This window comes from Delphinus delphis, chromosome 1 (genome assembly GCF_949987515.2).
Source record: "Delphinus delphis chromosome 1, mDelDel1.2, whole genome shotgun sequence".
Classification (NCBI taxonomy): Eukaryota; Metazoa; Chordata; class Mammalia; order Artiodactyla; family Delphinidae; genus Delphinus; species Delphinus delphis.
In genome coordinates this window covers 99,576,855-99,602,900 of record NC_082683.1, presented here as the reverse complement: position 1 = coordinate 99,602,900, position 26,046 = coordinate 99,576,855, and the positions used below count along the sequence as shown (strand labels likewise).

Here is a 26,046-nt window from a genome sequence, read left to right as displayed (position 1 = left end):
CAAAATTGAGAGGAAGGTATGGAGATTTCCCATATACTCCCTGCTCCCACATATGCATAGTTCCTCCCACTATCAACATACCCCCCCTGCCAGAGTGGTACATACATTACAATTGCTGAACCTACACCGACACATCGTAATCACCCAAAGTTCATAGTTTACATTACAATTCACTCTTGGTATTGTACAATCTATGGGTTTGGACTAACGTATAGTGATAATGTGTCCATCATTATACTAACATAAAGAGTATTTTTACTGCCCTAAAAATCCTCTGTACTCTGCCTAATTCTTCTCTTTCTCCCCTTCTCCCAACCCTTGGCAACCACCGATGTTTTTAGTGTCTCCATTGTTTCAACTCTAAAAGAATGTCATATGGTTGGAATCATATGATATGTAGCCTTTGCAGATTGGTTTCTTCCACTTAGTAATACACATTTAAGGTTCCTGCATGTCTTTTCATGGCTTGATAGCTCATTTCTTTTTAGGGCTGAATAATATCTCATTGTCTGGATGTACCACAGTTTATCCATTCACTTACTAAAGGACATGTTGGTTGATTCCAAGTTTTTTCAATTGTCAGCAGAGTGGCTATCTTAACTGATTTATGGCTATCCTTATTAAAAGGTGTATTATTGGGAGCACAGCTGAGCTTATTTAACACTCAGCAATTGTTACAGGATAACTTTGTAAAGTTGAGTTTCTAATCTAAAGGACTACATATGTATGGACACAGAGCAATATATATATTTAAATTTTAAACTTTTATAGATATTATAAATAAATTTAAAAATTTAACACATGCAAAGCTAATGACTATTTTCTTACAGTCATTATCCCCCTATGTACAAATTGTCCTCCCCTACCCACTGTACCTTTTGATTTTACTCAAGATTGAGTTTTCCCTGTTTGGCATTATGTCTCTTGCTTCCACAGCAGCCTTACTTTTTTTGTTTTTTGGTCTCTACTTACTTCCCTCCAATCCTCATTACACTTACTTCTTCCTCCACTGTGCCCCCAACGCATTCTTTGGTAAGTGGTAGAACTCAATTTGTTCTTTGCTTTCAGTGCCATTTCCAGGCCAGAGTTTCTCAAATATGCCAGATCCTAAGAATAATCTGGGGTTGCTAGTTCCAAACACATATTTAGAATCTCAGGTTCCATTCCTGGAAATTTTGATTCAGTAAGTCTGGAGTGACGCCTGAGATAAATGCCTCAAGTGATTCAATTCCTCTGATCAGGCAAGTTTAAGAAACACTGTTTTAAGCTGTATGCCATCTACCAATACTCACATTCCCTTCATTTGACCAGTAGATACAATCCTCTTAGAATTTCATAGAATCATAAACCAAGGGCTTTTGGAGATAATCTTGTCTAACTTCTACCTAGTGCAAATGTTTTTGAAAATCAGTTTTGGATTGATATTTATTCAGGAGCTTGTCTCTTCATAACGTTTCATAAGGCCTCCAGTGGGCCCTCAACATTGTGTAGGAAACTTCTTTTCTTTGGTCAACTTGCTTGCCTTTTCTTCATGATGATTGTTTAGACTTTTTGTCTGTATACATCTTTTCTGCATTCCCTCCTGTTAACGGTAGAGAAGCTATCTCACCTCCTCCTCAGAAGTTAATCCTTCTGCCTGTGTTCTGGATTCTATCCCTCACCTTGTTTAGGATTTTAAAAAAATTGTCACAAAGTATACATAGCATGAAATTTACTATTTAACTATTTTAAAGTATTCACGGGCATTAAATACTTTTGCAGTGTTGTGCAACCATCATGACTATCCATTTCTAGGACTTTTTCATCATCCCAAACAGAAACTCTATACCCATTTGCTTAGGACCTTAACTCACCCCCATCCCATCTTTACCCCTTCCATTCCCATACAAAGAAAATTGCACATGATTTTAAGTGAATTCCTGCTTTGTATGTTTCCTTTATTTTTATTAAAAGAATGGTTTTTTTCTCCCCAGAAGTCAGTCTTTATTCTGAATATGAGGTTTATCATTTCTATATATCTTCTAATAGTTTGCTATGCATCTATGAATGTATAAACTGTATATAACAATTTTGTGTGATTTAACACTTTATAAATAGTATACTGCATGTATCATTCTACAGATTGCTTTGGTTCAACATTGCTTTTGAGAATTATGTTGATACATGTAATTCTAGTTAGTTCATTCATTTTAACCACTATATTTTTTTTGTTGTTTGACTATATCACTTTATTCTCCTGTATTTGGACATTTAACATGTTTACAGTTTTGTAATATTGCTGCGTTGAAGTAAGAATATATCTAGAGGTCTATCCTGAGATGTATTGGTATATCTTGTATATATCCCACGTATCCTATACATGTATATCCTGGGATTTCTGTTTGCCTTTTTCTCCTCTTCTGGGATTCCATGACTATTCTGTTGCCTCATTTCAGTGACTCAGATGAGACCTCACATGTCTGAAAAGACTTTCTTCTACCATTACATTTGATTGGTCGTTCAGATAGGTGTGGAATTCTAGGTTGGAGGTCATTTTTCTGCAGATAAAAGGTGTTACTCCACTGTCTTTATTTAAGCTTCTAGTGCTGCTACTGAGAAATCCAATGTCAAGTTGTCCTGTTTTTTTCTCTCTGGAAGTTTCAAAATCTCTTTCCTATAAAATTTCAAAACACTGAGAATAATGTGTCTTTAAATGGGTCTTTTTTTTGTTGTTTTTTAATTTATGAAATATTTCAGACATATAAAGAGGGGTAAAGAATAATAACAAAAACCTGTGTTCTTGCCACCTGGCCCAAGGTATAAAGCATCACCAGTGTAGTTGAAAGCAACCTGCAACCTCTGTGATTTTCTCAGATCTCATTGGAATGAGTCTTTTTTTAATTCACTCTGTTGAACGTTTAGGTTTTTTCAACGTGGGAATGCATATCCTTCCATTTGGGTAAATTTTCTATTATTTCTTTGTTAATTTCCTTGCCTCAGTTTTCCTGTCTTCTTTTTCTAAAACTTTTGAGTTGGGTGTTAGGCCTCCTGGCTAAACCTTTAATTTTCTTATCGTTCCTTCTATTTTTGTTTGTCTTTTTATTCTACTTTCTGGGGAGATTTTACTATCTTCTTTTTCTCCTGTTGATTTATTTCAGCTGTAATACTTTGAATTTAAGAGCTTGTTCTTATTTTTTGTTTTTTCATTAAAAAAAGTAACTTTCCTGTTTTTATTTCATGGATGCAATGTCTTCTTTGATCTCTCTGATGATATTAATTATTCTTGTTTTGAAATTTTCTTTTATGCTCTAAGGTGTCTCTGTTTCATCAAGTTTGTTTTTGCTTGTCTTAATCTTCTGTTTATGTTAGTTATTTTCTTCAAACATCTGGTGATCTGTTTATATTTAGATATGAGTCAGTACAAAACTGATTAGAAACTCTGTAGGACTTACAGTAGGACTTATCATTTGATGACTGGGTAGGGAATCTGGCCATATCATTGTAGAAAAGCTCCCAATATCAGCATTTAGAGGTCTTTTCTTTGGGGCTTTTAATTTTTACAGCTGAGAGTCCACCACATTTTTGCCAGAGGAGCAGAGTAGCTTATATCCTTGTCTGTTAGAATTCTTGGAGCTGAACTATGAAAGTAGGTAGGTGATTTCATCGTTAAAATATATGGAATTTTAATTCCCTCTTTTCAGTATACTGGGTCTCTTCCATACTTGTGCCTGGTATTTTTGTTTCTATAGTCTTCTGGTTAACTTTCTCCACAAAATAGGTAGGATAAGAAAGAGTATAGGAGGGGGAGGTGGAAGGTAAGTAAGTGGAGGGGTCTGACTGACTCTTAAACAGATTTCAAACCCATCTCCTTTGTTTTAGTTCTATGCCTGGTTACCCACCTTCTGTGATACTTAGCCTTTCCATGATTTTGTAGCACGAACTTGCTTTTTGGGTATCTTCTATACAGGTACTCAGTGTTCAAAGTTCTCCATCTGCTAATTCCCCTGTACGTTTTTTTAACCTTCAAAAAATGTTTTGATAGCTTGTATCTATCATTTTTGCTTCTGTTCTGTTTGAGCTTCTGGAATTTATAGGCTTTCTATTTTACTCTCACTTGAGTGGGGTTTTGATAAGGAATATAAATAAATCATATGTTCCGTCTGCCTTGTTTAACTAGCAGTCTTCTTCACCTTTACCAAACTCTTTGTGTTAGCATTAAAACATCACACAAGAGAATACATAAATGGAAAGATATAGCACATTCTTGGACTAAGAAGAACCAACATCAAAATGACGATTTCCCCTAAATTATAAATTGAACATAATCCCAATAAAAATACCAGTAGTTGTTTTGTTCTGGGACAGTCACCTGACTTGGAAGTTTGTATGAAAAAATAAACAGACAAGAACAGCCAGGAAAACTTTGAAAAAGAAAAGCAATGATGGAGGAGTGCCCTATCAGATACCAATACATTCTAAAGATTTAATTATTAAATAAGTGTATACTAATTAATGAACATTGTTCAGTGAAGCAGAAAAGTCCAGAAATAGACCCAAATACATATAGGCATGTGATATATAAAAATGATAGCATCTCAAATCATTGGTGGCAAGAGAAGGTAGTGTTGGGACATCAGGATATCTAGAATTTATCTTAGTATTCATATCACTGTATACTGCAGTAAATTCCAAATGGGATCAAAGATTTAAATGTAGAAAATGGAGACATAAATGTAAGAAAACATGAAGGAATTCTTTTACAACTTTTAAGTGGCAAAGGTCTTTCTAACTATGACCAAAACAAAAACAAAAATCACTGTAAACAAGGTCAAAAGATAAATTCATATCACCTGACAGATAATTAACCTTCCTAAACTGTAAAGAGCTCTAGAAATAGATAAGAGAAATACTAGCAACACAGTATAAAAATGAGCAAGCATTGTAAATGGACATTTCACAGAAAAAGAAATACAAATGGCCCTTTAATCCTCTTATCTGAAAAGACATACAACTTCATTCCTAAGAAAATGAAATTAAAACTACTAAGATGCCAGTTTTTACTTATTTGTTAAACTCCAAAAATTTTATAACATCCTGTTAATGGGGTTATGGGGCAATACATACTTTCTTATATTGCTGGTGAAAGCTTATACAACCTATGGAGGGTTGCTCAGTCTTTCCATCTTAATTCTCCCTTGATCCTATTTCCCCCTCTAACTACAAACTCTTCTTACTTTCACAGCCAAACTTCTTGAAAGAATTGTCTACACTTGCTGTCTCCATTGCCTCATATCTCCACATCAGTTTGGTTTCTGCCCTCATAATTTATCTGAAACATCTCTTGCTAAGGTCACCAGTGGGCATTTTATATCTGCATCATAGTAGAAGTCTCAGCAGCATTTTGACCAAATTCCTCCTGAGGTATTTTCTTACTTTGACTTTCATGATACTGCGCTCTCTTGGTTTTCTTCGAACCTCTCTGACCACTTAACAACTCCTTTACATTGTTTTTTGTCAACTTTTCTTTCCCTTTTTTTTTTTTTTTTAATTTGGAGCTTTCCAAGACCCCTGTTCTTTGGACTCCATATTTTCTCTAGTCAGGTCTCTCTTAAGACTAAAGTTCCGATTACTGACAATGACTAGGATTTGTAACCTCAGTACCCATCTCTTCTGATTTCAGCAAATTACCACAAACATAGTACCTTAAGACAACAAAAATTTAGTCTCTTACAGTTCTGAAGGCTCTGAAGGAGAATCTTTTTGTTTGTTTGTTTGCTTGCTTTTTTGTTTTGTGGGGTTTTTGTTTGTTTGTGCCCCCCCCCCCCACACTTCTAGTGGCCATCTTTATTTCCTGGCTTGTGTTCCCTTCCTCCATCTTCAAAGTGCATCAATACAGTCTCAGCTTTTATCACCAAGTCACCTTCTCTCTGTGGTGAAATCTCCCTCTGCTTCCTTATGACAACTGTGATTACGTTTGGGCTCACCTGGATAACCCAGGATATCTTGCCATCTCCAAATTCTTAATTTATTCACAGCTGAAAAGTCCTTTTGCCGTATAAGGTAACAGTCACAGGTTCTAGAGATTAAGACCTGGATATCTTTGGGAGCCGTTATTTCGCCTACTACACACTTCAAGCTCATTATGTCCCAAACTGAAGATACCACCTCCCCACCCAAACTTGGTCCTCTCCTCTAGTAGGAAGAGTGCTTTCTCTATGTGGTTGCAAAGGGCAGAACCTGCAAGACATCCTTGACACTCCTTTCTTTTCTCTATCATATCTAACTTTCTCCAAGTCCTTACAATTTTATCTTATGGTTATTTTTCAAATCTTTAAAAAATCAACTCCACTGTTATTAGCTTAGTTGGTTGTTTCTTATTTGGAATATTACAGAAACCTCCTAACTAGTCATTTCTCTTTCAGTGTCCTGTTGAGAAAACAAAAACAACTCCCAAGCCCCCCACCCCCCCTAAAAAAACAAAGGCAAATCTATTAACTTTCCTTTTACTACTTTAGATCCTTCAGTGATTCCCCCAATTCTTAATGTGGTCTTCAAGGCTTTCCATAATCCAGCCACAGCTTGTTTCTCCAGTCTCATCTTCGTTTTTCTCTTTTGTTTTCTGTGTTTAGCATCACTAGCTTTTTTCTAGACCCTGGAAAGGGTGATGCTTAAGGGATTTTATTTCCGTTAAACTTGTTCTACAAATTTTAATTCAGTGTTACTTTGAGGAACAGTTTATCCCCTAGATCAGCATCCCGTGTTCTCTTTTATAGTGTCCTACAGGTGCCTGAAGACTTGTCACAGTTTATAATTAAGTATTTGTTTAGTATATGCCTCTCTCTACTAGACTGTAAATTTCCAGGGGCCAAGGATGGGTCTGGTTTGCTGTATCTGTGTTTAGGACAGTGTCTGCATATAATATACAGTAAACTTTTATTAAATGAATGATACTGGCTTTCCTGTAATTCTTGTTCTTTATTTAAGGCTATATAAGTCTACTCTTCTGTGATAAGCTTCCAAGTATTTGAAGATTATTGTGTCCCCACTTTAATCATTTCAAGTCAAATACTTTTGAAATATTTTTAATTTCATCACTCTTCCTCCAATCTGTATGATTTCCAAGTCACTAATCATCTTGATTGTTCTCTTTCGGGTGTGCTCTTATAATAGACTTTTTTTTTTAACCCAGAGCAGGAGATAATGCTCCAGGTGTCATCTGTGCAATATGGAGTATTGCCTCCCTTAGTACAAAGTATACAAGATATAGGCTAAACCACCGTAACAAAGAGATCGCATATACAGTAGCTAGGACAAAATAAGTTTCTTTCTCAAGTAACAAGCCCAGAGGTAAGCAGCTCTGTTCCATGATGTCATCTTGGATTCTCCTTTCCTTCTGTCTTTAAGTTTTGCCATTTCCTTTGGTGTTGTCATGTGCATGGTTGAACTTGGCCCTCAGAAGAGAGAAAGAGGAAATGGAGAGCAAGCTACTTAATTACACATAATTACATACATATTACAAGCCACTTAGTCACATAGAAATTGCATATGTGACTTGTGCTAACATCTCATTGGCCAGAACTTAGTCATAGACCACACTTAGTTGCCAAGCAGCTATATGCCCAAGAAGTTCTGTTACTTAAAAAAAAGGGGGGGGGTAGAATAGATACTGGGGATAGTTAGTAATTTGCTTGTTTGGCATTAGTGTCACACAGTTGGTACATGTTGAATTTCTGGCCATAAATGTTGTCCATCTTCTAACTTGTGCTGTTAGTTTTTTAAATATATCACAAACATTAACATTTGTTAAATTATTTTATACAAGTGATAGATACTGTTAATCAGCTTTACTACTATTACCTTTTTTTTGGCCACAATTGAATGGCTGATTATTTCTAGACTCAGCAAACATAAATTCAGCAGTTTCTCCTCTTCAGGTTTACTTTCTCTTTCCAAATAGGAAAGGATGCTTTATGTTTATTCATGTCACATATTAATTATCCTAGGTGTTTGCATTTTTACATTGTCTTCGAGTTCAGTGCTATTGAATTTAGTGGTACTTAAATTAGGTAATCTCAGAGTACTGTATAAAAATGCTTATTCAGTCTCACTTTGTGTGCAGAATTTAATGTGAATTCCTTCAAATTAATAATGCATTAAGAGTTGTATAGTCTCAAAGCTAGTAGGCCACATAAGTTGGTGAAAACTACCACATGGCAGTGTACTTCTTAAAGATTGGTCTCTTAAGTTATGTGAGATTTAAATTGTGACACATCTTTAGGACATTTACCACATAGCTTGAAAGCCTTTGTTGGAAGGAATTTCTGATAATTGGGAATAGTTGGGGGGAGGTATTTGGAGGAGAGTGGTATTTCTTTTATTAGCCCTGAAAGCATACTATTCCTAGAACTTGTACTAAAGTTAAATTCTGCTTGTTTTAGGGTGCTTGGCTTAGAAAGGTTACAATAATGCTTACTTAGAAAAGCTTCCTTATCTCTGTATTCCATAATCATCCTCTTTCCCAGACTGCCTCCCCTGGCTTTTAACAGCATGATGATCATACAAACAAATGGAAGGTAATTCATACAAATATATGCAAGGTAATTCTGGCCTGGGCGGTTGCTGTTTAAGGATCACCTAAAGAGATTTTTGGGGAAAAATTTGTAAGGAATTAAGAAATCTCTGCTATTTGATAACAAGATCTCAGACCTCTTTTTGGTGTGAGTGTATGTGTGGGATGACATTAAATTGTCTATGGAAAAAAAAAAAACAGTGGGATGATTCTGAAAATGCTGCTAAAAAACTAGCACTAAAGAACTGTGTAAGAAATACTAGACAGTCATTTATGCTTTCTATTGAGGCAAAAGAGGTGATATTTGAAACAATAAGAAGTGATTCTTAAAAAAAATTTTTTTTTGACTCTTCAATAGAAACCCATCATTTAAATGTATAATTGTATGTTAGGCTTTTCAACCTAATCTGCATCTTACCTGAGGTAGAAAATGCTAGGTTACTGATCCAAGGTGGAAATCCTGGTTAGAATCCAGCATTTTTAGTCTAGTCATCTGTATGCACAGGATCTGTCTCTACATTTGAGAAACATTCATTCCGAATTGGAGGTAGGAATATTAAGAACATACATGAAAATGACTAGAAGAATAATGTCAGCTTGTATTGAATCACTTGGTAGATTCTGTTTGAAAGTTAAGATTCCCTGGGCTGCAAACTTGTATAGAATATGCCCTAAGTTTACTAGAGTTGGTACAGAGAAAATGTCTATGCTTGCAGGTAACATTAGATTATCAAGGGAGATCAGGAAGGCTTTCAGAAGAAAAATCTTGAACTCATCTTTGAAAGTTAAGATTTAGGTTGACAGAAAAGAGGACATTCCAAGAAGGGCAGATTCAGGAGAAAAATCACTACAGATAGATACAAGTATGGCATAAGTTGGTTAGAGAAAAATATCAGCCTGCCTAGGGTGGAGGATCTTATATGGAAGTACTGGGAGATTGGATTTAATAACAGTCAACCTGGTATCTGGCCTGATGTGAAGGCTTTCAAGCTAGGGAGTACAAAATGAATATGGAAGATTAATTTGACAATAGTCTATTTTTTTCCCCTGCCCTGTCAGTTTAACTGTTTATTTACTGATTTTTTTTCCTTATAAAGATCACTTGAAAGTGTTTACAAAGTTCAAAAATCATCATTCTCAGAGAAGTTTATCTTAATGTTTTCAGTATTTCCTTGAGACGTTGGACCATGGACTAACTTTCACCTTGAAATTTCTGTTTATGGTTCATATATCAATGTATTTGTCAGTGTGCTAGGGTGCCTTTCTGTAACTATTGACTTTATCCAAGGTACTGACCGTTGAATTCTTAGTATGTAGAAGAAATAGCAACATTGGAAATAATACCCTATCCTGATTCTTATGTTATAGTGTACTTCAGTCCTTTCTCCCCCCTCTTTCATTTTATCTCAGGTCAACAGGACATACTGCTGTGGCACCTACCGAGCAGGTCCTATGCGGCAGATAAGTCTTGTTGGAGCAGTAGATGAAGAAGTTGGTGATTATTTCCCAGAGTTCCTTGATATGTTAGAAGAATCACCATTTCTGAAAGTGAGTGTTTTTCAGGTTATTAAAGTTCTGATCGTTACTTAAATGGACACTTTCCATTAAAAAGTTTTAAGCTAATCTTATCTATTAAAATTTTTTTATCCAATGTTTTGAGTAGAAATGTTTAGAAAATTATTGGTATAAAATACTTAACTTCAATTATTCTTTTTTACATATAAATTACTGTCTAATACATTTTTTTTCTTCATACACACACACAAAATAACCTCCTTAGAGCTTTCTTTTGGGTGTGAGGGGTTAACTTGTAAATAGTCTAAAAATTTTTTTTAACGTGACTTATTCTTCTGACTTCCAGATGACTTTGCCCTGGGGTACGCTTTCTAGCCTTCGACTCCAGTGTAGGTCCCAGAGTGATGATGGGCCTATCATGTGGGTAAGGCCAGGAGAGCAGATGATCCCTACAGCAGATATGCCAAAGTCACCCTTCAAAAGACGACGGTAAACATTTATTTTTCTCAAATAAACAGAAGCACTTTTTTTTAGTTGGTTGCTTATAGAGATGATTGAGACTTGAGCACAGTTTCAAAACCATTTTTCTAAATTATTTGAAGAGCTATCTTAAGTAAATCTTCCAGCCGTCAGTTCCTTAGTCCAGTGAACTCATTACACAGTTACCAGAGTGAGGCAACTTTCCAAAAAAACAAATTTAATTTTCACTTCTTTTCTTAAAACCTGGGTCCTAACTGCCTGTAAGATAAAGGTCTAAACTCCTTTGTGTGGATCACAAGGATCTTTTCTAATCTGGCCCTGACAGTATCTCTTCTAGGTGTATCTGCTTTTAGTCTGCTCCAGTCATGCTGAACTCAGTTTCCAAACCATGGTCTTTCACAACTCTGTGCTTTTGCACTGCTCTTTTTACTTGGAATGGCATCCCCTCCTCCATCTTCCTCTCTACCTGGCAAACTCTTAATGAATTTTCAGAACTTATCTTGGATGTCACTTCCTTTGTGAAGCTTTTCTTTGTTCCCTTAGACTTAGTCATTCTCTTCTCTGTGCTCACACATCATTCTGTTCATTAATGATCTGTTTACATGTTTTTGGTTTTTACTATAAATTTTAACCTTTTTGAGGACAGTCTAATTCTCCTCTGTCTTCATTAACATAGCAAGTGATCAGTATTTACTGAATGAAACCAATGATGTATTCTCCTACAGCAATTCATATTGGCCTAACATTGTTTCAGACAAATTTATTTTGTTTAAACAAATGTAGATTAACTTATTCTAGGACTATGAAAAAAATCTCAATTTAATGGGACTGAAAATTAGCAACTCAAAAAATAGCAACTCACAATAAGTACCCAAAAGTGAGTTTTAATGGACTAGGCTAGACCTTACCTTAAAGCTCATAGGAGAATAAATACTAGAGCTAAGTATGGAATAACCTTAGGTACTTGAGATAATCATGAAAATACTTTGTAAAAACTATTTATGAATGCAAGGTGGTGGCATGGTAGAACATGGCAGTAAACCAAAACTTCTGTACATTGCTAGACCATAGCAGTTTTTGTACATCATGATGATGAATGTTGATATTCTAAATTCTTAAGTATTGCATACATTTTACATTTTTTATTCTATAATCCTTCCCAAAAGGAAATGACCATTGTTTGTTTCCTGATTATTATAAACTTAAAAAAAAGATAATAGAAAAAAGTAAAAAGGCAAAAAATATCTATAATCCCACCCATTTAGGCACATTAACCTTTCCAATTTTGGTCCATATATACTCATAAATTTTCTTTTTACACAGATTAACTCATTCTTTATGTGATGTTTACTTTAAAACTTGTTTTTTTTCCCCCCTTAGGTTTACATGTTATATTAAGATGCAGCCATATCATCATTTCTAAATGACTATGTAGTTTTGACTGTATGGTTGTATCAAGATTTATTTAACCAATTCTTTATTTTTTTTAAATAAATTTATTTATTTTTGGCTGTTTTGGGTCTTCATTGCTGCATGTGGGCTTTCTCTAGTTGCAGCGAGCGGGGGCTCCTCTTCTTTGCGGTGCATGGGCTTCTCATTGTGGTGGCTCCTCGTTGCAGAGCATGGGCTCTAGGCATGCAGGCTTCAGTAGTTGTGGTGCGTGGGCTCTAGAGCGCGGGCTCAGTAGTTGTGGCGCAGGGCTTAGTTGCTCTGTGACATGTGGGATCTTCCTGGACCAGGGCTCAAACCTGTGTCCCCTGCGTTGGCAGGCGGATTCTTAACCACTGCGCCACCAGGGAAGCCCTAACCAATTCTTTATTAGTGTAAATTGTTTGCATTTTTTTCAGTATAAATGGTGTTTTGACAGACATGACAGTGGTATGCTGGAGCCAGTTTGTACCAGCTTACAGGGCATTATTAGCCTCGCAATTCCACATTGAGTGAGGTCACATTAGTAACTTGAAATTGGCCATGTTGTGAGTATTTATACCACACAAATCAGCATATCAGCTACAAATGAGCCATCTCCTCTGCTAAAGCCAATTGTTAAACATGTATGGCACATCATTGATTGTGGCCAGCTGGGTGGTTGGTTGATAGGTAGGTAGGTAGATAATATCTTTGTGCCATGTGCATGTTTATTTCTTAGTGGAAATTACTAAACGCTCAAAGTATATATACATTTCTAATTGACTTCCAGAAATGTACCAATTTATATTCTCACCCATATAGTAAAATAGTACCCTTTCCCCCATACTCTCCACTAACATTCTCTTTAACTTTGTTGATCTGATGGGACAAAAATGTGTTATTCTAATTTGTTTTTCTTTGAGGCGTTTGTATTTCTTCTTTTGTGATTCCCTCTTAATTTTCTTTACTCATATTTCTGTTGGGATATTTTTCGTTTGTAAAAATCCCTATGTATTGTAACTATTAACTATTTTTTTCTTACGTTATAGGTTTTTCTCATTTTTTTCTTTTTTTTTCTTTACTCATAATTTTTTTCAGTTTCTTTCTTCTTTACTCACAGAGTTTTATTTATGTGTTGTCAGATCTGTCTTTTCCTCTGAGGTTTCTTTTTTAGTGGCAAACTTAGAAGAGCCTTCTCTCATTTAGTGTTATAAAATACCTACATTTTCTCCTAGTACATCTGTGATTTCAGTATTTACATATTTTATCTACCTGGTATTGATTTCAGTATAGAGGGAGAAATTTAGTTTAACATTCTTTCCAAGTAATTAGGCGGTTGTAGCAACATCGTTTGTTTAATAATTTATTATTTCTCAACTAATCTGAGGTGCTATCAAATTTTATTTCTGTTGGGATTAAGTGTTCTTAAGAGGGGCATTCAAAAGCACTTTGAATTAGAGTGAATACATCAAAACTTAAAAAGTAATGTCATCTTTTTGCATTAATGAGAATGCCTTGTTGCTGAAAATGATGGAATTAATGTGAGAAGCTGTCTGTTTATCCAGGGCACTGCTAATGAAGATGATCTTTAAATTTATGAACTCTAGAGTTAAAGAAATACATGCACAGGGTTTTAAAACATCAAACAGTATAGTAGGGTTTATAATGAAAAGTCCTGGCCACCTTTCTCTCCAGAAGCAAACACCTTTTTACCAGAGGCAAAAACAATTTCTGTTTTTAATGCCTTTTTTTGTTTTGTTTTAAGGGTTTGACAGGAAATTTGTCAGTTTCTTGGTATAATAGATAGGGATTTATTCCCTTTATGGGTTCTCCAAATAGTTAAATGAGCCTTACTTTATCCTCTTCCTCTCCCTTCTACTTTTTGTCAGCTGTGCTTATACATTGTTGAGGCTAATTCATATTCTGCTTTAAAACCATAATTAGGCTTTATATGCTTTGTCAATAGATGTATTCTAATATTTGAAAGCCAACAGATGGCATTTAAAATATTATGGGTAGGTAAGTTTATTGCAGATCCATCTAGTAGGCTAATATTCATATTCTAAGGTTCTGGTGGTTTGTTATCACTCAAAGGAATAATATACAAAAGGATATTTCTTTTCTGTATTTCACCTAGATACTGAAAATCATGCCACTTTTTAGCTTCGTTCATATTTGGATCATGCTGATTTTTTTTTTTTAATTCTGTTTTTCCTGTAGTTTCCTTTGTTTTTTTCAATATAAATTTATTTATTTATTTTTGGCTACATTGGGTCTTCGTTGCTGCGCACGGGCTTTCTCTAGTTTGCGGCAAGCGGGGGCTACTTTTCGTTGCAGTGCGCGGGCTTCTCATTGCAGTGGCTTCTCTTGTTGCAGAGCATGAGCTCAAGGGACGCGGGCTTCAGTGGCTGTGGCATGTGGGCTCAGTAGTTGTGGCTCGCGGGCTCTAGAGTGCAGGCTCAGTAGTTGTGGCGCACAGGCTTAGTTGCTCTGCGGCATGTGGGTTCTTCCCAGACCAGGGCTCAAACCCATGTTCCTTGCATTGGCAGGCGGATTCTTAACCACTGTGACCAGGGAAGTCCTTCCTGTAGTTTCTGATTGCCTTTTTTTGAGGTGATACCATACACTTCTCTTGACCATATCCCTAATTATCTTCTATTCTGTTTATTGCTTAAGATACATTACTTTTTTCTAGAATCACACTGACCTTCTCCTCTATGACTTTGGCGATTGCTTTTTTTTTTTTTTGGCTGTTGCTTTTTTATATAGCCTCTTTTTGGGGAGAATGTTGGTAGTTACATTGCATTCTTTGCTTTTATCATACCCTCAAGAATGCAGAATTTCAATCATACTGTCTGCTCTAACTCATCACTTTTTACCTGGAAATCTTGTGGAGCTCTGTGTTTTCTTACTTCAGTGTGAAAAGCTTATTTCACAGTTATCTACCATTTGATGTTTTTTCTGCCTTAACCTGTGGTTGTCTTCTTTCTGGGTTTATTTCTTTTCCTTGCTTGACCACATACTCAAGTTATATTCTACGAAAAGGAAGGTATTGAGTCATCATATGTCTGAAAATGTCTTTTTCTGTCATTAAATATGATTGATAGTTTAGCTGTAGTCCAGAGGATGTATTTTCTCTTAGGATTTTTTTTAGCATTGCCCTAGTGTCTTCTGGTATCTAATATTGTTTATGAGAAGTCTTAATGCCAGTGTAATTATTCTTCTTTTGTAAGTAACCTATTTTCTTTTCCTCTCTGGAAGCTTAATTTCATAATGATACGTCTTTGGGCCTTTAATTCTTATTTTTTAATCCTTTTTGTTGTTTGGTGGGTACCTTAAACTGAAAGATTCACATCTCCTTTCATTTCTGGGAATTTTTCTTGCTTAGTTGCTTCAGTAATCTCTTCATTTTCACTATTATTTCTTTATGAAACTACTGTTGGCTGAATAATAGATCCCTCAGTTTGATTATCCTCGTATTTCTTATTATCTTTTTGCTTTCAGGTTCGGGACATTTACTTGACTTTTGTCTTCTGACAAAATCCTTACATTTCAGCATTGCATTTTTTGGTCTTTGTCAGGCTGCTGTAGGCTGTTTTCACATATCTGGTGATTCTTGGTTGACCCGTTCGAATTTAGGAACACAGCATTGGGCTTACTGGGCATTCTATTTATATTTCAGTGAGGCTTGTCAATAGATAGGTTTCACTTCAGAGTTAACAGGCATAGAAGTGGGCATTAAAGGATATGTCCAAATACCAGAGGATTACGTTAGTACTATTCATATGGTAAGTTCAATGTGTTTAGAGAAGAACATGCAGGATTTTTTTGGCTGAAAGTTTATCAGGATGCTTTTGGTTACAGGCAACAAAATTGATTCAGACTGGTTCATAAAATAAAATGTTATCCTGTATTTCAAGAAGTTCAGAGGGGTTGACTCTAGGCACCATATAGTCAAATGGTTGAGTGCTGTCATCAAGGAAACATCTTTTCCTTTTCTCTCCTCTGTCATTCTCTTTCCTAGGCTTTGTATTTACAGTGGCTTTCATTATGGTTGCTGGATGGCTATAGCAGTTCTAGGTATCACATCTGGATCTGGTTATATCTAAAAGAAGAAGAGATTGTCCTTTACTTCTTTTTTAGGGGCCAGGAAGCTTTGCAGAATTCTTAGCAGATTTCCTCTCATATTGCTAGCCAGAATCGATCAGTTCATGCTCATTCCTAAATCATTCACTGGCAAGGGGAATGAACTTAGTGTAGTTTGCCAGAACTCATCAGGATCTACCTCTGGAGCTTGTGAATGAGGTTCCATATAGGGTAGGAGCAGATACCTAATAAAAATCAGAGTTCTTTCAGAGAAATTAAGATGAGAGATGGATGCTGGTGGGTCACCCACAGTCTTCTGCATGAGGGTAAATGCCTGACTGTCCAGATTTCTACCACTAGGGTGGCACGTGACAGGTTTATGTGCAGATTTCACTTTATTTGCTCCCTTCTCAACCTTACTGCCTTTCTGTCCATTATCATCATACTAGCCTCTTTAGCTGCCATTCCCTTCTTGTATAGTCTAGGCCTGTGACTTTCTCTGCTCAGTTTCATTAGTCCAAGACACTTTCAATCATTTTTCACCTTCCAGAAATGTGTTGCTCTTGTTCATTCACTAATGCCTTTCATTTGTTGCTTCATATTCATATTATATTTGAGCACATAAAAAAGCAGAAGATAATATAATAAACTCCCATGTATTCAGTATCAACAGTTATCAATTCATAGCCAGTTCTGTTTCACCTATACTCCCATCCATTCTCCTACTATTCTCCCCCACCCCTACCACATTAGTTTGAAGCCTTTTACTTCTCTTTTAACGTGAAAGGAGATCATGTAGATGCTCAGGTTGCCATCTTGAATTAAGTCTAGTAGAATGTTTTGAGACTTAAAAATGACTCAGGGTAAAGAGACATACAGCCTTGAACTCTGAGTTGTATTTTCTGTTGCTAGACAACTAAATTTTATATATTCAAACACTACAATTGTGCCAAATCAAAGATACAGCTTCTATATTATTGTGACATACTGAGAGAAGAAGGTAATCACATTCAGCATTACACTATAGCGTGTTAAATGCTGATGATCGAAATCATTGAACCTTTTTCAGCCCTCATCTTATTTAAAATTTGGCATTTTAGTAGACTTCTTGCCTTACTGCTGTTAATACTTCTTTTCCCCTCTTTGCTTCAAAACCAAATCAACTACAGATCAATGAATGAAATTAAAAATCTCCAGTACCTACCTCGGACCAGTGAACCCCGTGAAGTCCTCTTTGAAGATAGGACAAGAGCTCATGCTGATCATGTAGGTCAGGGGTTTGACTGGCAGAGTACGGCTGCTGTTGGGGTTTTGAAAGCTGTACAGTTTGGTGAATGGTAAGTTAATAGAACTCAGCTGCAAGATTGGTTAATGTCTTAAGAAAGTGTGGACTCAATTTGAAAGGTTGGGGACAGTTTTTAAAAAATTACGGTAAAATGCACATAAAATAAAATTAAAATCTTAACCATTTTTAAATGTACAGTTCAGTAATGTTAAGTATATTCATGTTGTTGTGAAACAGATCTCTAGAACTTTCTCATCTTGCAAAACTGTAACTCTGTACCCATTAATCAATAACTCCCTTTCTCCTCTCCCCCAGTTCCTGGTAAACATCATTCTACTTTCTGTTTCTATGAATTTGACTACTTTAAATACCTCATATAAGTGGAATCAAACAGTTGTTGTCTTTTTGTGATTGACTTATTTCAGTTAGCATGATATCCTCAAGGTTCATCCATATTGTACCATGTACACATGTACCATGTGTCATAATTTCCTTTTTAAGGCTAAATAGTATTCCATTATATGTATATGCCACATTTTGTTTGTCCGTTTATCTGTCAGTGGACACTTGGGTTGCTTCCACCTTTTGGCTGCTATGAACAAATATCTCTTCACGTCCATGCTTTCATTCTTTTGGATATATACCCAGAAGTGGAATTGCTAGATCATATGGTAATTTGTTTTTTAATTTGGGGAGGAACTGCTATACTGTTTTTCATAGAGGTTGCACCCTTTTACACTCAGTTGGGGCCCGGTTTAAACAAGGCTCAGAACATATTTAAAAACTGTATTTTACTTTGTTTTTATGCCTTCAGGGCCTTCAATATTACTGTAGAGTTTGATCTGACGTTAGAGTTTGATTGAATTATAGTTCAATCACAGGTTAAGTATTTCAAGTTAAAGATCATTTAGCTTTTTTCCCCTCTCTACTTTGAAAGCTGGAAGGTGTGACAGTTGTGTGGCTGAGATGTATTCTGTCCATTTCTTTCCATCCTGATAATGACATTATAGGGTGGCATGGAGATGGTGGGGCAAAGTGGTTAGAGGATTCAAATGCATCTGGTTTAGAATAAAACTGTTTTTAGTCATCGATGTTTTAGTTTTATAACAATTAATTTTAATTTTGAAAAAAAATGCTTTATTGGTGTTTTATTTTTTTTTAAATTGACTAAAGAAACAAATGTATACTTTGTCCTTAGGAGTTATGCATCTATTTCTTTGCTAGTATAGCAGTTCCAGGAACGGGAAGATTGAAATTTGTCACCTTTTTCCATTATGAGATGCTTGTTTCTAAAGCTTAATTTTGTTAATCTTAGGAGTGACCAACCTCGCATAACCAAAGATGTGATTTGTTTTCATGCTGAGGATTTTACTGATGTTGTACAGAGACTTCAGTTGGACCTTCATGAACCTCCAGTTTCCCAGGTAATAACGTTTGCTTTTTTATTTCTCTTTGAGTGAGATTTTGGAAATAAGTATCCGTACCTATTTAATTTTGCATTTTATCTTATAGTTGGATACATGGGATAGTGAATTTAATTTTATTACTATTAAAGGCTGTTTGTGGAGGGTGTTGAAAATCATTGAAACGGAGCTTCCCAAGCAGAATGCTTAAGATCCTTCAGTCTTTGGGATGCCAGGTGGGCCTGGGATGGTCAGAGGGCCCAGGATAACTCAGTTCTGGCCATGAGCAGTCTCAGCTGTTAATCCCATTGCCCTGCGTGTCCTCACCTGCAAAAGGTTGAAAGACACTGAAGGAGCAGACAAATGTTGCCCTTATGTGGGTCAAAGAATATTGATATTTAGTTGCATTTTGAAATACTTACTTAAATGATTCCCTAGGCCATCCTAATTTTAACCTGTACTTTTTTACTAGAAATGTAGTAAAATATGAGGAAAAATGTGTCTCAAGAATTGTAGGAAATTTTAGAAAGTTGTATATCATACAGTGTTGTTTAGCTTTAATTTGATCCTACTGTTCTCCTGTGCTAATTATAATGTTTTATTTGACTGCATCTTTACATATTTTACTTTAAAATCTCATGCAACTTTTTTCCTCTCTTCAGTGTGTGCAGTGGGTGGATGAAGCGAAACTAAACCAAATGAGGCGGGAAGGCATTCGTTATGCTAGAATTCAGCTGTGCGACAATGATATCTACTTCATCCCTAGAAATGTCATTCATCAGTTCAAAACAGTGTCAGCAGTGTGCAGCTTAGCCTGGCATATAAGGCTTAAACAGTACCACCCTGTTGTGGAAGCCTCTCAAAACACAGAAAGCAGCTCTAACGTGGACTATGATTTAACTGGAAAGAGAGAATTAGAAGTTGACTCCCAGTGTGTGAGAATAAAAACTGAATCTGAGGAAACATGCACAGAGATGCAACTTTTGACAACTGCTTCATCGTCCTTCCCACCTTCATCTGAACTTAATCTACAGCAAGATCAGATGACTCAGCCTATTCCAGTTTTAAAGGTGGAAAGTAGACTGGACTCTGACCAGCAACACAATCTACAGGAACATTCAAGCACTCCTGTGTGATATGTACATATTCAAACACATTTTTTAACTTTTTTAAATTTTGATGTGAAGTTATAGTTTTATAACTGGCTTAAGTTAAGTTTTATTGGAGAAATCTTGCCTATAATTCTATAAAGAGAAATGACATTCCACAAATGTCAAGCATATCTTTTTTACACAGATTATGCAAAGTTAAGAGTTGTATCTTATCCCGTTAGTACAGTATGTAATAGTGGGTCTGCTGCTACTTTCTGTTTTAAGGTGTGAGGTAACAATTCAATCTCTTCTTCAAATCAAAATGAGAATTCTCTGGAATAACAGATTCTTATTTGGTAAATAATTCACTTCCTTTCATTTTATCTTGCCTTGTCTCTTGCCATATTTGCTGTTTTTATGATAGAAGATCAGATTTATGGTTTAGTACTTGTGCTTTTATGGCACAGATTCAGTTTCTACAGTAAAAAATGGCATAGGTCGCAGGAAACAATTCCTGCATCTTGTACATGGGCAAGTCAGTTATTTAGTTCCAACCATAAAGAACAGATAGTTTCTAAGGAATTCAGTGGCTCTCTGATTTCTTGACAAAAGAGAAAGCACAGCACTTTCTGATCCAAACTGTCTTTTTTTGTATCTGTTATTTAAAGCCCAGTGGATATTTCAATTAAAAATATCTAAAGATGAATAGTCCTTGGTCATTCATTCTCCATGGTTCATTAATCTCTTCTAGAATACATGGTAACTGTGGAAGATATTTCGGGTAAAATAGATAATGTTGACATGATACTCTATTGTTCTGCTTCCTAGCATCCTCACATTCTGTGTGGATACTTTTGCTTCCTAAACTGATCACGAGTATCAAACTTAGAGAATGATACCTATCTTTCAGATGAGGCTGCCATATTTTGTGCATGAAACTTAGGAAAAACTATTTTTGTCACTTGGCATCAACCTCTTCATCATAAAGATCTGTTGAGATACTTCAGTTCAGAGTTTCAACTGGTGAATACCTGGGTTTATTTATTATTACTCTGTGTTGCTACTGTCTAATAAAGAATATGGCACTAGACTTCATCCTAGAGTTTCAGGTAGCCTAATCCTTATTAGTGCCTGAGTATTTAACCATTTTTTTTCGAACAGGCACAGTTCATATAGCTAGTGTAGTCTTAACTTTCTATTATTTTAGAATGTTAATGGGATACACATTTCACTTTCTCTTAGTTAATAATACAATAGGCCTTTTGTTTATTAAAGGAAGAGTACTCCCCACACCTAAGACCAGATTCTTGTATCTACCTGGTTATAGTGCAATTTGGAGATTTTTTTTTTCTGGAGGTTGAGATTTGGAATATTTACATTAACATAGGCAAAAAAAGATGCTGCTTTATTATGTCTGTCACCATGAAAACTTAGCTGCATCTTTTGAAATATCAAATATGAATTTTCTCTAAAATATTCTGAAATAGGTTAAATCTTATATAAATATTACTTTGTGCAATATTGTTGTGTAGTTAAATGCATATTAGCAAAGTATAGAGGTCACTGTGTAAACCGATAGAAAAGTAACCATCAGCAAATACTGCAGTGATTAGTTAGAATCTGTATTATTCCTTATATATATGTATATGTATGTATTCTCTGTTAAAAAGGATGAAGACAAATAGAGAAACATTTCAATGTAAACCATTTATGAATTGGAAATGATGTTGGTTTTAGTTATCTTTGTAAATAAGGTAATTAGAATGGTATGAACAGTAATGTGATTATTGCAGGGGTGTTTTAAAATCTTGGGTATAAATTTTAGGGTAAATTCTGGTTTATCAAGGCTAATTTTTAAGGGACCTGCCTTTGAGGGTGTTTTTTGTTATTTTGTTATTTTAGGGGGAAGGGGTTAATCACAAAGTATGTGGGTTTGGGTTATTTCTTATTTTTGTTTTTCTGTCCAGAAGAATTTCATAGAGCTTTACCAGGCTGTGCAAAGTAAAATTCTTCTCAGGCAACATTTGCTTTTTAAAATAATCATGAAGAACAAGGTTGTTAAAGCAAAAACTTTTAATTTTTTTTCTTGTCTTCCAAGATCCGATTTCCCCATCTCCCACTTGCCATCCAGCAGATGCCATCTGTCATCTAAGCTGGTCATTGCTAATAAACAAGGAGACTGTCTCCTGACAGCCATCACTGTGTATAATCACTCAGGAACCAGCGGATCTGCAAAGACCTACAATCAAAAGCAAATCCCCATTTTCTTTTTATAAAACATTCTACCCTCAACTCCAATATAACATATATTAAAAGAGTATAAAAATGTTTAAAATCATGTACTAATAAATTCATTGTATGTTAGAATTGCAATAGAACTGAGAGAGAAACATTTAGCTAGTAATGTATCTGGAAACTGAATGTCTTATGTGAGTATTAGATTTTAATAGCATGCTTTAAAGACTGATGAATATAAAAGCGCAAGTTTTGAGTTTCTTACTTCTTTAAAGCCGTATCCTAGTTTAGTGATACAAATGATAGCAACTTTTCTAAAATCATTAAATTATTTGGTTTGGTGGAGTGAGGCATGGAACAATCTGGCGTCTTCTGACTTGTAAAGTAGTGATGGCAGTGAAGTTGTAACTGAAATGTAAGCTGATCTTCCTTTTTTGGTATGTTACCTGTTGTGCCAGCTCTTTGAGATTACTTGCAGAATGTGGCTATAAGTTTTAGTATTTTGTGGAGCAGAGGGATATTTTTTAAATGTGCTTATGGAAAGGACCCAGTAAATGAGTAAACTTAGTAACTAGAACGATTTTATGGTATTCACTAATCAGGAGAAAAGTCTTCCCCCTGCCCCAGAAGTCATTCTATAATTACCAAGATACACTAGGAGTAGGATTATGAAGTATCCCAAATTCATAAAGCAATAATAATAAAAACTACATATTTCTTTCCCCTCCAAAGTTTTTAACTCTTTAAAAATGAATTCCTAGGCTTAATTGTACTTTTAATTTGCTAATTTAGTACTTAGAATTTGTTTCACTGGTACTTTATTATTTTGAATTTAAAGACTTTTGAAAGGTACCCTTTCCCCTTAGAGATAGTTGGAATTACAGTAGACTAATATTAAAAGCTCTTGTAGGGGGAAAACGGGGCTTATCATATAAAATTATTTACTAAACCTTAGGAAAAGGTGTCTTGCATCAGTCTTAATAGGCATAAAGTTCATGCTTAATGACTGGAGAAACTTTTGCTTATTGCCTTTCCCTCTATAATTATTGTCTAGAATGAAAGCTAATTTAGGAACAAGATACCAAAATTCAAAAAACCCCTTAGTGCATGTATTCTTTATTATTATTAGTTCATTATTAGATCATTTATTTTCATCTATATTTGCCATTAAAAATTTATTTGCATTTATATCTTTAGAATAATTGAGTTTGTGTCTGTAAATCTGTTTTATCATTGCTACAAGTTTTTTAAAAAAAACTTTCACTAGTACATGCCAGAGGTTCATATTTCTGCTAAGTATTATTTTTTAAAAAACAGGTTGTAGCTGTATTTATTGGTCATGCAGTAAGTAGAGGAAATGTACAAGACAGATGTTTTTCTTTAGCACATAAGGGACCTATCCTCATCCTGAAAGTTTGTTGCTTTAAAAGCAAGTATCTCTCCATAAATATTATGGCCTTCCATTTTCTTCATACATCTTTTAGGATTCACTTGTGCATGTAGTTGAGACCACTGTCTCTTAATATAGCACTTTTCAATTCTCTCTAAAGAAATACTTAATGTACTACTTCTATCACATGTTGTAAATTTTCATGTAATAGTGTTTTCTGTGACTAAACTCCATTTTGATTGGCAGCTAAGACTTTTTTTCCTGTGGCTTTAATTTATCTAAGAGGTCTTTGCATATAGATGAAATGTATAATTTGCCTGGCGGACTATTTGCGTTTTGTGGCCTTAGTTTGTTTATTGACATTAATGAGTGTTTTAAAAAGGTTTTTAATGAATAGTCTTAAATCTAAATTTGTGTGAATAATAATCCTTTTAACACAGTGCTTTTTTGTAGCTGTCTAAGTGTGTTAAATTGTTAAGCTATTTCTTTGTAAAATAGGACAATGGAATGCATAGAGTTTTTTTTTTCCTGTAAAGTATTTTTTTAATAAACAAAGTCTGATTTGTCCTTTACTGATGTTTCATGACAAAATGAATAGCACATGTGAATTCTAGCTACCTGGAACCTGTTTTTAAAGTATTTGTCCCTCCCTTCTCTGTCCCCTATTATTTTTTACTATTAGAGATTACAAAATTAGAAAATCTTGACTTTCCTAAAGAAAGTTCATAGATACTGGGGGAAAATTTCATCCATATTGAGAGGCAGTTAGTTTGAGGGAAGAAGAAAAACTATGCTTGGCATTTGTGGCAGTTAACTCCTCGCTGCATAAATTGATTTATCCCTATGAGAATAATCTTAAATTTTTGTTCTGGGGATGCCGATATTTTTGAAAGTACATGCATACAGTGTTAGTTAATGAAGGTGGTTTATAGACGTTTCAGATACCATTGATGTATTAAGTGACATAACTCACTGGATTTTTTCCTCATCAGTTTTTATTTGTGTGAACTCTTTAATTGAGGTACCTGTCCTAAGCACTGATAGCTCTTGTTTATGATTAGGAAAGGAAGAGGGAAGGAACGAATGTTTTTTGAGTAACTGTTGAGGGCCAGGTACTTTTTATGAAGGTAGTTCATTTAATTCTCACAGCCTTGAGTAGGAAGGTAACAATACAATCTCCATAATACAGGTGAGAAAACAGGCTTGTTAGGTTGAATAAATTACCCGAAATCACATAGCTTTTAGTGGGAGCAGGGATTTGAATGCAGTTCTGGGTTCAAAGCCCACACTTTGCTCAGTGAGAGCCTTACCTGATTTCAGTTCTTCCAGGAACTCCCCCCAAGGCCTCTTTGTGTGCTAAGCAATGAAGTAAAATGTTTAATTAGTGTTATTTACGTCTTAAAGCAAATATTTAGATATACAAAAAATGACTTTTTCATTTTTCCAGTGTTGTTTTTGTTTTTGTGTGTGTGTGTGTGTTTTAAAGTCAGCCATTTGTGTTGAAACCAAACAGAATTGTCATGTTCAGCTCTAAGGATGGGAAAAGCTGTCAAGAAGCAAAAGCAGAAAGGAAACCACTGCCAATGTGTGGAATATAAAAATCAAGCCTGGGTGAAATAATTTTAAATTAGTTCTATGGGAGTTACTTTTATCTTAGTCGATTTTCCTCATCGGTAAAACGGGGATAATAACTTCCACCTTATGTCGATTTGGTAGATAATCAAAAATAATGATGTAAAACATTTAGAACTGCATTTAGGCTTTCTGCAGTGGTCTAATCGTTATCTCATTAGCTTTAACTGACCCAAATGCTACAATGCTGGGCAAGCAAGGTCATTGCTTCAAGTGAGGTGAGAATGGCCGTTAGGGGTGTTCCAGTAATGGCCACAAAAGTATAGAGGAGGAAAGAGGCTTAAAACCTTCTTAATGTATCTTTAAATATTCATTTGAGGTCGCTACCGTTCCTTTCTCCTGACCTCTATCAGCCTGCTTGAATTTTTAACCTAGAAACAGTTCTTCCCGCCGCTACCTTCCCCTACCCTAATTTGGGAAAGTGTCCTGGAACCTGCCCCCCAAGCCTTGGCCCTCTTCTTCCTTTACCCTTGAGCACCCAGAAGGCTTAAGTCCCAGAGCTGCTGAGGGACGGGAGAGGAAAGGAATTAATAAGGCGCAGCCTGCCAGGACTTTCGTCCCAGGACGGCATAAATTCATGAAAACATTCGTTCATTAAGCAAAGGTTGAGAACCTGTGTGCCAGGCTCCTGCCAGGCCCTAGTCTCTGACCTCATGGAGTCTCCAGCCCATTGAGGAAGACCGATAGGATATAATGAAGCACAAAGAAACAGAAAACACAAGGAAAGATAAGCGTTGCAAAGAAATGAACGGGGAACTATTGGAATATCTGGACCGACCTCCTTTAGATGAAGCGCTGGGAAAGTCATTTGTGAGAAAGTGACCTGAAAGGTGATCTGGGGGAGCTGCTCTTGGCCTTGATCTCCGTGTAGCTCCCCAGCCCCTCGGTCCCGAAGCCTGGCGGAGGCTCGGCGGGAAGGCCCCGGGCCGGGGGCGGAGCCAACTTCACAGCGAAACACGGAAAGCGGAAGC

At 35.7% G+C, this 26,046-nt stretch overlaps 1 protein-coding gene and 1 long non-coding RNA gene across 3 annotated transcripts in view; one reads left to right on the top strand and one right to left on the bottom strand.

Annotated features, from left to right (window-relative positions):
- The window catches only part of RSBN1 (round spermatid basic protein 1), a 42,636-nt gene extending 18,626 nt beyond the window's left edge, over window positions 1-24,010 (top strand). The window contains exons 3-7 of the mRNA XM_060027539.1: window positions 9,959-10,096; window positions 10,410-10,552; window positions 17,209-17,376; window positions 18,640-18,748; window positions 19,390-24,010. Of these exons, the coding sequence (XP_059883522.1) occupies window positions 9,959-10,096; window positions 10,410-10,552; window positions 17,209-17,376; window positions 18,640-18,748; window positions 19,390-19,863 (1,032 nt within the window). The 3' untranslated portion in view covers window positions 19,864-24,010. The remainder of the gene's footprint in view (window positions 1-9,958; window positions 10,097-10,409; window positions 10,553-17,208; window positions 17,377-18,639; window positions 18,749-19,389) is intronic.
- Window positions 21,925-25,979, bottom strand: LOC132435374 (uncharacterized). 2 transcript variants are annotated; one of them, XR_009521523.1, is made up of 3 exons: window positions 25,854-25,979; window positions 24,754-24,799; window positions 21,925-22,057 (listed from the first exon to the last, which is right to left on the bottom strand). It is a non-coding gene; the product is annotated as an uncharacterized lncRNA (long non-coding RNA). The 2 variants fall into 2 exon arrangements; XR_009521524.1 differs by having other exon boundaries at window positions 21,931-22,047.
- Window positions 25,980-26,046: the final 67 nt, after the last annotated feature.